Below are 17345 nucleotides of genomic sequence, written 5' to 3'. Positions count from 1 at the left end.
TGACAACACATGTATTTACCCACCCTTCACCAAAGGCACCCGATGCGCAAATTTATTCTGACACTCTGCTCAAATATACATTTGGACTCGAGCTAAACCACTTCTAGCTCCTACTCGCCACGTAGATTTTAATAACCACGAGGACAGAGACTGGAATAATGGTTGTAATTTTGTAATTTTTTTTATTATTTAATTTATTGTGATTTTTTTTTTAAAAGTATATTAGTATGGAAGTTAATGTCTTATGAAGTACTGCAATGTAATGACAGTTTTTACTACTTATGACACAATGTGATTTATTTCTCCACACTCAGTTTATTTTGAATGTCATCTTGGCAAGTTCCCACAGGAAATAGCTTCAGTCTTCTCAACAGTTAGATTAAATGCCCGTTCTCCCATTTGTGAGGAAATGCTGCGTTAAACACACTCGTACTTGGTTGCAACTCGGCTACATTTTGTGAGAGGGGGAATAAAATTAAAGAAGTAACCCAGGTTAAGGAACAATGTATCGAGAAGTCGCATATTTGCCATGTGACAAAGGGCTTATATAAGTGTGTTTGGCATTATTATTCATGGTTGAATTTGGTGTTTGCACTGGTGAGTCTTACAGAGAATACTAATAACTGTCTCCAACAATCCTGAGACCAGAGCCCTAGCAACAAAGCTATGAGGCAGACCTCCCTGATCTCGACTTCAAAACCTGACCTTTCGCTAAATAATTGTGGCTGCTAAGCTGGAGCTTTTTGGACATCGTGGTTGCAAGGCTGTGACTCCTGCATCACATTACATTTATTAACACAGATGACACCCCTTTCCCCCTCCCTCTTTTTCTAGAGACTGCTTTGAAGCAGTGATGCACTTTAAGTAGTCAATGTTTAAGTACGACTCAATTTGAATTGCATTGATGTTGAAATGATTTATGTATATTTTATAATCGCAGGCGAGGCATCCCCCCCCAAATGTAGCACTTGACCCTGGGCATTCGCTTTTGAAACTGGCTTAGAGAAAATAAATAAAAATTGATTTTAAGGTTGCAATTATGACTTTTTTTTAATATCAGCCTTAATCATATTCTGCTATGAATGGATGATTTATATAGAGTGCAAATGACTTTGATGTGCTCTTGTGATTTTGATAGAGTGTGAATAGTGAGAGGTTTTGGTGCAGAGGCAGTGAGAGAGTAAGCGAGAGGGCCAGCCCTCAGCAGGCGAACAAAGCAAATCCTCAGAAAGGCTGCCAGCGAGACAGGCCTCTGTGTTTGTCTCCTAGCCTGCGACTCTGGCCCTGAGTGCTACAGAAACATTGACAGAGGAGCATGCTTCCCGTTGCTGCCAGTCATTCAGGCTGGCCCACCGCATTCCCTCGTGAAAGATGACCAGACCCAGTTTCCTTTTTGGAGCGCTGACGCAAAGCAGCCAAAAACCAACAGAGCTGCTTTTCAGCTGTCAGACCTTCTTCTCAAACCAAGAGAATGAGAGTCTTGCACGTTACATTGTGGCATGACGTTTCTCTCCACATAGTTTTGCTATTTCATGGGTGGCACTTTTCACAAATCGGTGTGATCAATTCAATTGCGTCTTTACATGGAGAACAAGAGGAAATGAATCATTTTGTCTGAATAAAGCTTTCAGTCTTATTATAATACTCATCTACTTCTTACCCAGGTCCTGACTCTCCCAGGGCTAGAGAAGACCCAGTACGTGGACCCTCTCCTCCTCCTCCACCACCATTTCCAGCCCCAGTTAGAAATATAGAGGAGGTGATGCTGTCCCCCCAAAGAGCCACCACACAGCACAGCCTGGGCAGAGAGGAGATGGACAACAGGGCTGTCAGCAAATCACCCTGCATTACACCTGAGCCAACAAGACCCAGGTCAGCACACTGTGCAGGAAGAAACAAGAATATTTTCCTTCTACATGCAAACATTTGCAGACTGACAGGTGAAGCTAAGCACTTGCAGTGCTGGGAGAAAATCTGCAGAAGTTATTAAGAAAAAGGATGCTTTTTGGTCTCATAAGCAACATGGTAGACTACAGAAAGTTGTTTAAGCACATCATGAATGCTAATATTTTGGTTTCAGAATTTTCACTAACATGTACGTGTATCTTCCCAGGACTTTAGTTGTTTAGTTTCACCTATCTGACCTTTTCACAACTAACACAACATTAAAGTTTGTCCCTAAAATATGTTTCTAATATTCCATGTCCATTTTGAGGTGGTTATAAATAGACAACAAAGTGAACAGTCTTGGATCAATATATGAAACACTGCATTTTTCAGTATCTCTTTAATAAGAACTGAATCAAATTTCTGGTTTAAAAGAGAGGAGTAATTTACCTGCCAATACACCACAGTGATACTTTTAATATTAGTTTAAAGGTCAACTGTATGATTTGCGTAATATCTCGAAAGTAAATAAGACAGTAATATTCTTGAAAGTTTGAAATTGCACCCCTTGTGTATTTGATAATTGCATGTCAGAAAGTGACTGATTCATTTACGGTATGTTGCCTGGATGGAAGTTTAATAAGACTGTTTGTTTGTTTCTAATGAATTGTTGTCTTTTTCAGAAGTATTACAGAAGAGGGCAATGAGAATTCCAAAGTTGGTCATGACTCCAAACGGCAAGTCCCGTTCCTTGATAAAGAGAAGAACATCGTGTTCCTGTTGAAGGAGCTGGACTCACTCCGAGAACTCAATAAAAAGGTAAATCTATACATTTTAAAGTAGATTCACTTGATTCCTTTAGTTTACATTGTTTCTACAGACCTTTTACATATATTTGATTAACATGCGTTTGATCAACCGAAAAGCCAAAATAAAGTGTTTTTATCAGGTGATGTGTCACCATGAGTTGCAAGAGCAGCTTCATTATGTCGTGGTATGGATTCTACAAGTCTCTTGAGTGTCTGCAACTCTTCTGTTGTGATGAACACCATTCTTCCAGAAGATATTCCCTTAATTAGTGTTTTTGATTATGACGGTGATGGAGAGCACCATCTAACCCATCAGTCCAAAATCATCCATAAATGTTCAACAGATCATTTTCATCCTCATCACAACATTCATTCAGTGACCTCTTGTGATGGGTTAATGATGTACTGTTGTCGTCCTGGAAGACACCATTTCCTTCAGAATAGAAACGTTTCTTCATAGGATAAAAGTAATTAGTCAGGATGCAGGACTACAGTAGGACATTGAAGTTCTCAGTTTTAAATTACTTTTATTACTTAAGTGGTCATATATAATTTTTATTTATTTATTTAATTTTAAATTGTTATTCCACGAAATCGAGTCATACATGAGCTGATGGCCTATAAGCCATATACAACGAGATTGAGTGGAATAACTGTTTTATTCTGTCCACATTCACTGGAATTTGAGAAATGGAGCATTTTTATTTTTTGCAAATTCGATAAATAAAAACATTATACAAAATGTCCGACAATCTTTTCTGCTTAGAATATAAACAAACCAGCGAAATGACGACGGGAGCAATTTGTGAAAAATGCTATAATAGTTCTTGAAAAAAAAGATGTTCTTAAAACAAAATATTCCATATTTTTGTTTTGGGTTTTTTTTTTTGTTGTTTTTTTTGGGGTTTTGTTTTTGAGCAGAGCTTTTATTTCATCCTCGGTTGGTTCAGCAATACGCTCTGCTGTTTTCTTCTTCTTTAGGATTATTATTATTATTATTATTTATTTTAATTATTTATTTATTTTTTGGCCATTGGCAAACTATCTTAAAGGTGCATTGTTGCCATTGACTGGGCTGGAGTGTGGAACAGGAGATTGGGGGGGGGAACTATATTCTTTTAGCTATTTGTTTCTTTTAAATACTTGATGATAAAGCTGCCATTTTTGTTTCTCTCTACTCACGGTGTATGAGCTGATATATCTTAGTAGTAGAGTAGCCACTCAGTTGCGCATATCGAGTGAATGTGGATTTTGTGTGTGTTTGTTAAAAATCTATCTATCTATCTATCTATCTATCTATCTATCTATCTATCTATCTATCTATCTATCTATCTATCTATCTATCTATCTATCTCACACTTTGCTATATTAAATTACATGGATTTTCGACCAATTAACAGGTCATTCAGTGCATGTACACCTTTAGCCTGATATCTGTGTACAGACAAACAGAAAGATCTGCCTGTAGATCAGGATATAAACAGCTTGAGAAAAGACACTACTGAGTACAATATGAAACCATAAATTACAGTAAAGCTTCTTGTTCTTCCTCTATTTTGTACATCTTACAAACTGAAATGAAACAATTTATTAATTTTGCAGCACACACATTTTTCTATTTTAAATAACGCTAATATGATCCCTACCAGAAAATAGATTATTGACACATTGGCTGGGAATTTTCTTGTTGATCCACATTGATCAGCTAATTGCCAGGTATCCTGCAAGTCTTTGCTGTTTTCTGAGGCTGTCGCTGTGTCCATCTTTGCTCCTCTGGAAACTCTCCCATAATGGGATGGGCTGGACTGGAGAGGCCCACTGACACAACAGTAATTGATGTCCTGAGTTTGCAAGTAGCTGTGACTCCTGACAGAGAGGCAGGAACATGTTCTGAGAGTGTTTTCACTGGCAGAGATGTGAGAGAGTTCTTTGAGGGTTCTAGCCCTGTCCACCCGTCTTTTAAAAAGTGGAGTTGGGACAAAAACAAACTGGAAGAAAAATATTTAAGCCAGGAGGTTAAATCTATCATTTTAGAAACTTCTAAAGTATCACTCTCCAATTCAGATTTATCACCATGGCACAGCAATTCCTCTTTTTTATTAGTGGCCGAAAAATAATGTGCAGGAGAGGCTAGCGCTGCAATTACCAAAGAGCAAACAGGAACAGTCTGAATGGTTGTATGGGATTCACTTTAAGAGACCCCGGACAGAAACGTTAGCGGTCGCCAGAACACTATTTTATACTATGTCTGTTCCTGAAGAGAGGTGACGTGTGTGTGTGTGTGTGTGTAGCTCCAGGACAAGCTGGCCCTGAAGGAGAAGGAGCTTGAGACTATGAGATTGGACAGCCAGCTTCATGAAGAGAAACTTGGAGTCCAAGCATGTGAGAGAGCTGCAGGTATGGAAGAAACTTCTAGACTGAAAAACAGCTTCTACCCGGATGCAGTCAGACTGCTGAACTGCTCCACCTCCCATATACTGAACACTACGCACCTTACCAACGTGCCTTAATACTGTGAACTGTTGCTGTTCATGATTTTGCTGCTGTACTTTTGCACTGAGCACCTTTAAGCTGTTGCCACTGCAGTACATTGTGCAATATTTTATTGTACTGTCCTTTGAATTTTAATGTTATCTTGGATAGCTTTTATTTTAGTTTATTCTGTTTATTTAACTATTTTACTTATTAGTTAATTTAGTTTATTTATTCACGCTGCACACACCGAGACCTGGGTAACTGCATCTCGTTCTTATGTCACATGGTTGAATGACAATAAATCCGAGTCTGAGTCTCTGAGAAAACGATGATAATGGAGTGTTTGACCCAGCGAAACCTGAGGAACTACAATATTTACCAACAGACTGCCAAACACAGAAAGCTGTTTTGAATTGAAATTTGTCTGACATGTATGATCTAGGACAAAAGAGGCTTTCATTCAGTGCTGGATGTTTTGTATTTTTTGTTGTCAGTATGGTAGAGACACCTAAAGACTGTCGCACACAACTATCAGAGGAAATCGGGCTACATTATTGCAAATTATTTTAAAGGAATTTGGTTACTGCTCATCTTTGCGAAACAAATATTTAAATCTATTCATGGTTCTTCTTTTTTTTTTAAACATCCAGAAAGCTGTCTGTCATACTTTTGATAAATAAAAGACACGATATATTGAACACAATTATGCCGCTTTTCCACTACCAACGCGGCTGAGTTGGGCTGAGCCGTGCCGTGCTGAGTTGGGCTGAGTCGAGCTGAGCGGGGCTGTTGGCGTTGCATTTCGACTACAATCGCGCTGAACCGTGCTGGCTGGAAGTGGGTGGACACATTGGGTGGAGTTAGCGAAAGTGGGTGGACGTCAGGTGATGTCGTTAGGCGGCGCAAACAGTGACATCAGTGAGCTTTTAAGCGGTAGTCTCACGACCCGGAGAGTAAACAATAAACATGGAGGACATGGAGTCGTTAGTGTTGCTGGTCTTGGTGCTGTGGCTTGTTGTCACCGACAACGCCAACAGATACTGGCAAGAGCGTATAGATGAGGCGAGGTGCATAAGGCTTCATAATTCTCGTAATTCGTTATTCTCCTTCTTCCAGGTTTACGGTGTTTACAGATCCCAGCGTGCTCGTGGGGCGTGCGTGGGCGTGTGAGGACACTCCTCCTCACCAATCAGTGCACAGGGGAGTGTCTCCTCACGCCCCTAGCCCCACTCGGCTCGGTTTGGCTCGCTTCAGCCCCACTCCAAAACCGTGCGAGTTTTGGGGGCTGAGCAGGGCTGAAGCGAGCTGAGTCGTGCTGTTCTTAGATAGTCGAAACGCGAGCCGTGTCGGGCTGAAGTGAGCTGAAGCGAGCTGAAAAAGGGTAGTGGAAAAGGGCCATTAGGCAACCAAATGTTCGTTTAATAATCATCTGAACATGCATGTGTTTGCCATCCTCATTGTAATATAATTGGCATGGTTCAGGAAGGCAGTGTTTTAAAGAGCAAATTCTACCAAAAATGCAATATTGATTTCCTTACTGAACTTTAGCATGTTTTTGCTGAAGGCTGCCTGTTTATCATTAAGCCAGCGCAAAGAGGGGAATTGGATGTTAATGGACGTCAGTGCTACTTTTAGTCGGCTGCAAAAGGAAGTAAGGAATAGTGTGATTTGTTCTAAAGGTTTGTGGATTTTATCAGACAGTCTCAATGTGAGATTATTTTAGGAACAGGATGGAGTTGGCCAGTGTGTACCACATGAGGAATGTAAGCAAGGCACAAAAGCACAATTTGCGCTGCTTCTCCGTACACCTTAAATTCTACAAAAGATAAATATTAGAAAAGGTGTTTTTTTTTTTTTTTTTTTCCCCCCCTCTCAATTCAAAGCTTGGACAATAGTTTAGGCATTAAAGTGCCATTCCACCATTGGATGTATTCTTTGGCATAAAATACAATATATTTTGACAACATATATAAATGGTATCACTAGATAGAGAAATCTTTTAGCTTCAAAATGATATATCAAACATAATTTTTTGACAACGACAAGTATATTAATTTTGCGACCAAAGTCACCTACCCTTTTAATTTCCGCGCGTGGTGTCATCGGCAGGTTCCCCTTCTTGTGTACCACGTGACGTGGCACATATCAGCAATGGCAGATAGAACGCGATAAAAATAATACCAATAAATCTAGCTAACTGAAAGATTAACTCAAAATTTTTCGCAATTTTTTTGGCCCCCATATACGAGGAGAAATGACTCTCTCACTTTGGGGGTTTCCTGGTCTAAAAATAGACTGACACGTGGTACACAAGAAGGGGAACCTGCCGATGACATCACGTTTCACTCCCGCGCGGAAATTAAAAGGGTAGGTGACTTTGGTCGCAAAATTAATATACTTGTCGCTGTCAAAAGATTATGTTTGATATATCATTTTGAAGCCAAAAGATTTCTCTGTCTAGTCATGTTGTCATAAAATATATTGTATTTTATGCCAAAGAATACATCCAATGGTGGAATGGCACTTTAAGGTTGGGTAAAAATTTGTTTAAAAAAATTGTCTATCTATTAGTACAAGTTGTGTTTTTATTTAAACTTTTGGCACACGTTGCTTTCCGTCCATTTCTCAAAGTACCAGCCTGGTACTGAGGTCTTCTGGTCACAAACACTATGCCTCTCCTGTGCATGAGTAGTAGGAGATAGTTCCTGACGAGCCATGCTTGCTCTCCCTTTAAAGTAGTGGTAAACCAGGGTGTTTTGATGCTGAAATTTTCCTTATCGAATGCCACTCCTGGACATGACTCTGCCTGTTAGGTATATCACAGCTGCTGCTTTTATTACTCTGGGCACACGTGTGTCAAACCTGCACAGAGTCAGACATCTCAAAATGAGTCTCACTTATAGTTATTAATACTTTTGCCACAGTGTTTCAGTAGCAATAACCTTTTTCCCAAGGAGCTTAGCCTTGTTATTGTGCAGCTGGAACGTTGGTTTTGGCAATACAAGAGTAATAATCACCCATCTCTCTTACGCTTTCTCTCACTTTCTGTCTGTCTCTCTTTCTGTCTCCATCTTTCTTAGCATTAGTGGAGGAGATTTATAAAGCTCAGAGGGAGAGGGACCAGGCTGTCATGGCCAGACTGCGGCTAGCTAATAAGGAGCGGGATGAGGCTCTTCTCCGAGCCAAGAAGCTTCAAGAGGCAGCGCTTGAGTATGTTCCTATATTATATTGATTCATGCAACCCATTTAGCCACACTGCTGAATCTTGCTAGAGCATATCAAGTCTGCTACCTGCTCACATTCTTTTTCATCTGTCCAAGTCAGTTGAAACTCCAAAGAAGATCGAGGTTAGTTCAGTCTCCTGATTCACAGTTCTGGCAACAATTCTTATTTTAAAGGAACAGTCCACCGTATTTCCATAATGAAATATGCTCTCATCTGAATTGAGACGAGCTGCTCCGTACCTATCCGAGCTTTGCGCGACCTCCCAGTCAGTCAGACGCAGTCAGACGTGCTGTCACTCCTGTTAGCAATGTAGCTAGGCTCAGTATGGCCAACGGTATTTTTTGGGGTTGTAGTTAGATGCGACCAAACTCTTCCGCGTTTTTCCTGTTTACATAGGTTTATATGACCAGTGACATGAAACAAGTTCAGTTACACAAATTGAAACGTGGCGATTTTCTATGCTATGGAAAGTCCGCGCTATAATGACAGGCGTACTAACACCTTCTGCGCGCTTCGGCAGCGCATTGATACGGAGCTCAGATATCAATGCGCTGCCGAAGCGCGCAGAAGGTGTTAGTACGCCTGTCATTATAGCGCGGACTTTCCATAGCATAGAAAATCGCTACGTTTCAATTTGTGTAACTGAACTTGTTTCATATCACTGGTCATATAAACCTATGTAAACAGGAAAAACGCGGAAGAGTTTGGTCGCATCTAACTACAGCCCCAAAAAATACCGTTGGCCATACTGAGCCTAGCTACATTGCTAACAGGAGTGACCGCACATCTGACTGCGTCTGACTGACTGGGAGGTCGCGCAAAGCTCAGATAGGTACGGAGCAGCTCGTCTCAATTCAGATGAGAGCATATTTCATTATGGAAATACGGTGGACTGTTCTTTTAAGGATTATGTAGCGAGTAAAAAAAACACCATTATTGAGCTGATTTATTGTTAAGGTGTTTATTGTCCCACTGAATCACTGGTTGTCATTTTTGTTTTAGACTTCTACTGAAGTAGATGAGGTAATAGAAAAGGCCCAGAAGCAGCTGTGAAACGTGCAAGAGGCTTTCCATGATGTCTTTCACGTCAACTCTGTGTTACAAACCAATGTAAAATTTTTCAGGCCTTTTGTACTGGTGCTTTAGGGCTTTGTGAACTGCACCCAGGGTGTGGGTTTACTTGTTAGCCCTATGGGAGGCTGCTTTGTTCCTGCTGTTGCAGGACAAGCTGGATGAATGGACTCGGGGGGGTGAGAAGGGACAGGAGAGAAAAATCCAATATCGACTGGTTTGGAAATATATCAGACGGGTGTGACATTTCATAAGAGTCCCTTCACCCTAGTGCTGGCTTGTCAGTCAAAAGTTGCACTGCATAGGAAATCAATCAAGTCCTTCAGCTCAGCAGATATTTACCATTAAAACCCTGCCTTGACTGCCCTAATTAATGTGATGATCTTTTTCTGTTTGTCTAGTTTGCAGGTGCAGCAGGTAGTTATAGGATGAGAGTGCTGTTCTTAAATAGTGGGACTGTTTAAAGATTAAAGCTGATTTGTGCACATGTTAGAGAGAGCAATAGATGTAATAGCTTGGGAATATTTATAATTTTGCTTCAGGGCATATAATTTGGTACCAAGTATATTCCACCCCATACCTGAATACTTTTTAAACGTCTATCCTTCTTTGATACATTAATTGTATTATACGCTACGTAATACATCACCCACACTTCATAATTTAGTGATAATTCCTCATGTCACTCAACCAGGCTGCAGTAATTGAGTAGCATAAAATGCTTTTTCTGTCATTCCTTTGAATGCCAGATCATGCTTCAAAATCTAATTATGCAAACATCTTTCTCAAAGCGGAATTGCAGTGCCCATATCAGCCTCCTTGTAGAAATGGTAATTGATAGCCAAGTATATAGAATCCCATTATCATTGGGAATCTTTGGGAATGGGAAGGCACGCTTTAAAATCTTATTTTCACAGGTCACTGCCCGGTCTGTGTGTGAATGAGTATGTACCTTTATAATGGGAGGTGATCCATGTAATGCCTTTGTAAATGATATGAGCAGTTGTTGTTTTTTTGCCAGAGAAGGTCTAGAACAATCCGATTTACTCTCGAAGGAGAAAGCCGCCTAACCAGGAGGATTACCGCAGTTTCTCAGGAAATTGATCAGGTTCTGAAAGTAGAGGCATGGCCATGATGGTTACTTTTATATAAGAGGATGTGTTTGTTAGTTGATGCATATTAGAGAAATGTTTGTGCAGTAGATGACTGGGGCTTGTATTCTTGTGTAGTGCTCTAGGTTGCACACTAGGCTTTTTTGTACACATGGGAGATGAAATACACAGTGGCGTATATTTTGAAGTTGAATGTATCTGTGATTTAGTAGGCATTGGGCTCTATAATTAAAGTTGTCCTTTACCTTTAAAAATGCTCTGTACCAGAAGGGTCTAAACAGTTTGGTCCTCATATGTTTTTGCTTCTTTTCTGCACATATGAACATTTGATCCCTGTGGGCAAATAGCGTCGTAAACATTAATATCTTAACAGTTCGCTGTCGGTGCTGAGCAGAATGGGCATTATTGTGGAATAATAGCAGGGGTGGGTGGCACTTTTAATATGCTGGAGTGTCTTCTGCACCACACAGAAAAACCAACAGAATGCAATTACTGGCTTTAGGAAGTGATCTCATTTTGCCAAGTGCAGGAAAGGAAACTGATGGAAGCTCACTACATTTCATTTCTGTCTTTCTCTCACTCTGTCTCCCCCTCCCTGCCTTGCACCTTTCTTCTCCAGGCTGGAGAATATTAACCCAGAAGAAACTGACATGGTAAGCCCTTTGGAGAATTTCATGTGGTCTTACAGTTTTTCTCCGTACCATTACAGTGAGATTTGTGTTTTATGAGAAAACGACCTTAAGAAACAAAGGATTGGGAACGCTGCTTAGAAAGCTGATGTCAAATTTAAGTGTAATTCTTTGTTTAAATTCAGACAAGAGAAACCCTTTAACAAGAATCAAATGATGAACGTTAGCATAGAATAAATATGAACATGATCTCTGTCTTCCTTTTCTGTCCGACTAATAAAACCCTAAAAAAGAACGAGTATATTTTAGCCCTATCCTGAAATTTTGTCTCCTTGCTGTGAATGAAGGAAGTGTGGATGTGTGGGCAACTTTGTGGGGACAATTGGCTTTGCAGTTACACAAAAACTTTTATTTAAAAACTAAAACTGCTAAAAGTGTCCTTCTGGTTACTGAGGTTAGAGTTAGGCTACATCCACACGACAACGAGATTTTTTTTTTTTTTTAGCGGGTAAAAAAAAATATCGCGTCCACATGGGCAACGGATCAGTAAAATATCAGGTACATATGGCAATGCAACGCTTGCTGAAAACGATGCAATACACATGCCACACCTCTACATGCGCTGTAAGACGGTCCCATCAGAGACACCAGAACAATAGAAGAAGTAGGACGCATGCGCATAAACCCCTTCTTCTACCCGGCGTGATGACTTGTTCTAGTCATGTGGTTGTGATGTCATCGTAAACAAATCCGTTCTACTCATCCAGACGACTTCGCAACGGCGCCGTTGCCAGATTTTTCCACTCTGGAAACCGTTCTCAAAAAATATCGTTTTGGGGCACCCAAAACGCCGGTGCCGTGTGGACGCCAGGCCGAAACGATAAATTTTATCGGATTCACCTGAATCCGTTGCCGTGTGGACAGGGCCTTAGATGCAGTATAGTATAACTAGCTGCATTGATTATGTTAATGGATGGTCCTCACAAAGATAATAAGAAGAGTGTGTGTGTGTGTGTGTGTGTGTGTGTGTGTGTGTGTGTGTGTGTTTTTAGGACCTGGAGGAGTTGCTCAACAGGGTGAGCAGTGCGGATTCTGCTTTGAGCATTGAGCAGAGTGGTATGGCCATCATGGAGCGCATTCAGAGGGCTAGGGAACGCCGCTCTAAGATCACCTCTGAGGAGATGAAAGCTGTCATAGAGGAGCGAGACAATGCCTTAACCAGGGTAGGACCTGGTATCACAGTCAACTTGCACATCACACTCCAGTCAGGGTCAGCCTTAACACACTTCGATTCTTAAGACTTCACACACACCTGTCGTGTACCGAGCCTGAAACCTTTACACCACAGAAGATCAAACACCTTTATTTAAATATTGACTGGTCACGATTTGTACTGCATTTTACCACCTGTGTAAGATGCCTTTGATAACTAGTCTATTATAGCACATATAGTGTTTATTCGCTGATCTGTCTCTGATTTTAAGAATCAACACAGCAACTAACCAATTCGCATGTAGTGTCAAATATTGCTGTATAACCTCAAATATTTGATATATCATTCCTACACACATTTCAATCAAATGAAAACAAACAAGCAGGAAGCCAAATATTGACATCTAGATATTTTACTTCATTGCAAAGTTCAAGCGTGGGCCAGTGCATTTGTTCGCAATTCTTGGGTGATGGTTACTGGCCATATTACATAATGTCATATATAAAGGTCCATTTTATTGTTTGAATAATCAGGGTAATTTTTTTCTAATGCTTAATTTGGTCAATGTGACCTATAGATTAAATTTAGCATTTTAAAGGCATTGTAAATATCAATTCTTAAGAGTGGTTATTAAAAGGCATTGATCATTATCTACAGTCTCAGAAGAGATACCAAATTGTACCTTCCCTTGTTGGAGGGGTGGTACCCTAAAGCATAGACCCTTTGTACCTTTATTTTGTGTCTTTTCCTAGGATGGTGTAGGAAAAATGTAGTATTCTCTAGTGTACATCTTTTTATCTTCATATATAATCTCATCCCAAACCCCCCCCATGTCAGTTTTCTCTCAGCTTAGCAGCAGGGCTGTCAGTGACTGACTGATCTTACGTAAATAAAAATACAAATTGTTTGGTGGTCAAGTTTTTGAGATGCATTGCCTTGCACTTACGATCGGGTTCCCTGTGGTGATACACATCTGTACACTGTACGGTCACCAAAAGGCATAAAAAAAAAAATCAGTTCAATGCATTATGATAGCCTCTTAAGTAAGGGGCTTCATGCTGTATGCTTCGCGTGTTGGGAGTTCCACTACAAAAACGTAAAAGGGTTCTACTCTTGTACCAAGGAAACGTACATTTAGTCCTTGTTTTTCTGAGTGATGCAACTCTTATCACAGATCATGCACATAAGCCATGTAATGTAATGGAAACTTAATGAAGAGAACATTCTCCATACAAGTCCCAATGCAAAAATTGTACAGTGACAACTACTAAACTGTTATTTGCCCTTCCCCATAACCGTTTGAGTCACAAGACTCATCCTTGCATCAGTGGGTCATCTCACCTGAATTTCTACCTGTTATGAACTGCTGTAACCAAAAAGACTGCCCTATGCTCATCACGGGATTCTTATGTTGTTATCTTACAGTATTTTCATACTGGACATAATTTCAAAACATACTGTTTGGATCTACAGCTGTATACACTAATGATTTTTATAATCTCACTATCTGGTATCTTTCGAATCTCGTTCTCTAGGTTTGTTCATGTCATTCTAGGGAATTGCCTCTGGCTTGTTCATTAGGGATCTAAAGCCCCTTTCACATATGAAATCCATTATTGTGTGAAGTTAAAACAACGTGGAAGCGATGACAAATTTTCATTCCTGCTCATAACGGAAAAGTAACAGATATCGTGTATTCCCACCTGACTGTATTTAACGAAATGCTACGGAGTGCAAACCATGCCAGACTGGATATAACGTATTCACAAGGTGGCAAGTCCATTGTTGTGAGAAGCCCAAGCTGACACATTGGTTAGTTACGCCATGGCATAAGTCGAACTGCATCACGTCTCTGAGAGAGTTGTCTTCCTGTTTCTGAACATTGTTTTATTAAAGCAAAGGCTATTTCTAACATTTTTTTGCTGATACAGTGGGACCGCCGTATATGCTAACTTGCTCAAGCAGACAAGCATGACCCTTCGAATTACAATTCCCACACACCCTGCTTATAGATGGCATTAACCAAACCTGCTTTCACTTTTTTTTCCACTTATTACTAAACTTATTTAAACTCCGGCTTCTGTTAGTTTGACTTTCGTTCGTCTTTGTTTTCCATGCTGATGCTCGTTGTGTTCCTCATGTCTGCTGTCGTGTTTTCTTGCCTTTTTTTTTTTTTGGTTAACTTGCACTAGCAGTGCTGGCGCAAATTGTTACTCTCACTCAGGAGCATGATGATGATTCTTTATTATTATAATGTTTTTGGGATGCTATTTCTCCCTCAGTTTTCAACCAATCATTACCAAATTTCACATGCAGAATACCTCTGGGCTAAAGTGCATTGCTATGACTTGGTGATGATCCGGATCACCAAACCAGAATGCTCCATGAAAAATGTGATTAATTTATATATATATATATATATATATATATATATATATATATATATATATATATATATATATATATATATATTTTTTTTTTTTTTTTCAATCACATTTTTTAAAATTAAAAAAATATTTATTTATTTATTTATTTATTTATTTATTTGTTCAGGGTGGCAGGACGCAACTTTTTCCTCACTAAGTGTAATTTTCTATCTTTTACCGTTCTGGATCTATAGGGTACGGTGAGCAGGTGTCCTGGTTTGTTACAGTTAGCACAAATTCCTGTGACTTTAGTCACAGTCTCTAGCTAGTTATTATTAATTTGCACTAGCAGCAGCAGCACAAATTGTTACTCTCACTCAGGATCTTTCTACTTTCTTTGTCTTATTATCCTCAGGGTTTTTGGGGTTCTTTTGGTTTAAGGACACTATTTTACTCTCTGTTTTCAACCAGTCACCACCAAATTTCACATGAAGAATACCTCTGGGCTGAGTTAAGTTGCGGTGACTTTTGGTGCTGATCTGGATCACCTAACCAGAATGATCCATGAAAAACGGGCTCCCCCCCAGCTAAGCATCATTCTCCATCTCTTATCGTTCTGGATCTATAGAGTACACCGACAAGGCATTCTGGTTTGTCAGAGCTAGCACAAATCACTGCAACTTTAGTCACAGTATCTTATCTAGTTATTATTATATTAACATTTTTAGGGTGCTATTTCTCCCTCAGTTTTCAACCAATCATCACCAAATTTCACATGAAGAATACTTCTGGGCTGAAGTGCATTGTTTACTACTTTTGGTGGTGATTTGGATCACTGAACCGGAATGATCTATGAAAAACATGATTTTTTCCAATCACTTAACTGTCAATTTTCATGATTTTTTTTTTCCAAATAGTTTTTTTTTTTTTTTTTTAATTCAGTGCACCAGGGCACAACTTTTCCTCACTAAGCATAATTTTCTATCTCTTACCATTCTGAATCTATAGGGTACGGTGACCAGACATCCCGGTTTGTAACAGCTAGCACAAATTACTGCGATTTAGTCACAGTCTCTATCTAGTTTTGGTTTTTTAACTTTGACTATCCTGTGTAAATAAAAGGTTTCCACACTTGTGTCCATCTCCATGCCTCAGCCATGATCAAAATATTAAGTGACGGAGGCAGTGAGAGAGACAGACCACATTCACATAACTTTTATTACAGTATATTGTTATTTTTTATTATTGGTTACTGATGCCAGTGTGTGGTTTATAAATGAAACTTTATCATAGGTATTTATGTACACGAAAAATAACCTTTATATCTACAGTTTACTCCTATCCGCTGTTTCGCCTACCCATGTTAGATCTTGGAACGTATCCTCTGTAGATAAGGTAGTCCTGCTGTATCTGCTGATATTTTCTTTGCTTGTTGTTTTGAAGTTGCATCCGCTTGCTTTACATTGAGGCAGTATGAATAGTGCCACTGCAAGATCACTACAACTTTTATGTCACCTCCAGCAACATCACAACACGTACATCTGATGGCTTCGATTTCCACTGGAGCCATAACAAAAGATTTCTATAAGTGTTACTAGGTCTACAGGGGATAGATTAACATTTTGACTTTGCTGCTTTACTCCCATTCCCACAGGACACCATTAGAGCATAATGATGGAAAAGTTACGATTTTCACTGTGAGTGGAAATGGGGTACAAATCTCCACCCAGAGTTCTGTAAAGCTGCCTAAATGTCTATTGGGGGGGGGAGATTTGACTTGAAGAGCAAGAAATGTATTACAGTTTAAGTATCAAATAAACATGATACTTAAAGGGGAAAAATATTCAACCTAGTTAGAAATTCATCCTTGTAGGTGGTTGTAGACCGACGTCCAAACCATTTTCCTCTGCTTGGATATCTCTGGCCAGAAATGTTGAATATGTATTATTGGGTTCCTTTCTGCAGTATTCTCAGTGGGGGACCTGCCTGGATACAAGACAGAAAGGCAGGCATAAGACATGTGGAGAAGAAAGGCAAGACTGAGTCTGTGCCGTACTGCTTCAACACCTCCACTGAAGGAAAGCTGTCTCACTTTTCGCACACATCCTCTTGCTGTTTATAGAAACTCGCATATGGATGATTAGAGTCTGGCACATGAGAAAAGTCAGTATTTAAATTACTTTTTTTTTTTCTTAAATAGACCAAACTCTGTTCTCAACTTCACTGCTATTTCTCCATCTCATCTCATCTCATTATCTCTAGCCGCTTTATCCAGTTCTACAGGGTCGCAGGCAAGCTGGAGCCTATCCCAGCTGACTACGGGCGAAAGGCGGGGTACACCCTGGACAAGTCGCCAGGTCATCACAGGGCTGACACATAGACACAGACAACCATTCACACTCACATTCACACCTACGCTCAATTTAGAGTCACCAGTTAACCTAACCTGCATGTCTTTGGACTGTGGGGGAAACCGGAGCACCCGGAGGAAACCCACGCGGACACAGGGAGAACATGCAAACTCCGCACAGAAAGGCCCTCGCCGGCCACGGGGCTCG

General features: G+C 40.0%; 1 protein-coding gene across 1 annotated transcript in view; it reads left to right on the top strand.

The window, feature by feature from the left end:
- mipol1 (mirror-image polydactyly 1) overlaps positions 1-17345 on the top strand; it is a 66207-nt gene that overhangs the window by 26337 nt on the left and 22525 nt on the right. Inside the window, exons 5-10 of the mRNA XM_060934388.1 lie at positions 1665-1872; positions 2571-2706; positions 4988-5093; positions 8252-8381; positions 11199-11232; positions 12261-12431. Of these exons, the coding sequence (XP_060790371.1) occupies positions 1665-1872; positions 2571-2706; positions 4988-5093; positions 8252-8381; positions 11199-11232; positions 12261-12431 (785 nt within the window). The remainder of the gene's footprint in view (positions 1-1664; positions 1873-2570; positions 2707-4987; positions 5094-8251; positions 8382-11198; positions 11233-12260; positions 12432-17345) is intronic.

This window comes from Neoarius graeffei, chromosome 11 (assembly GCF_027579695.1).
Source record: "Neoarius graeffei isolate fNeoGra1 chromosome 11, fNeoGra1.pri, whole genome shotgun sequence".
Taxonomy (NCBI): Eukaryota; Metazoa; Chordata; class Actinopteri; order Siluriformes; family Ariidae; genus Neoarius; species Neoarius graeffei.
This window is presented reverse-complemented; position numbering and strand designations above follow the sequence as displayed.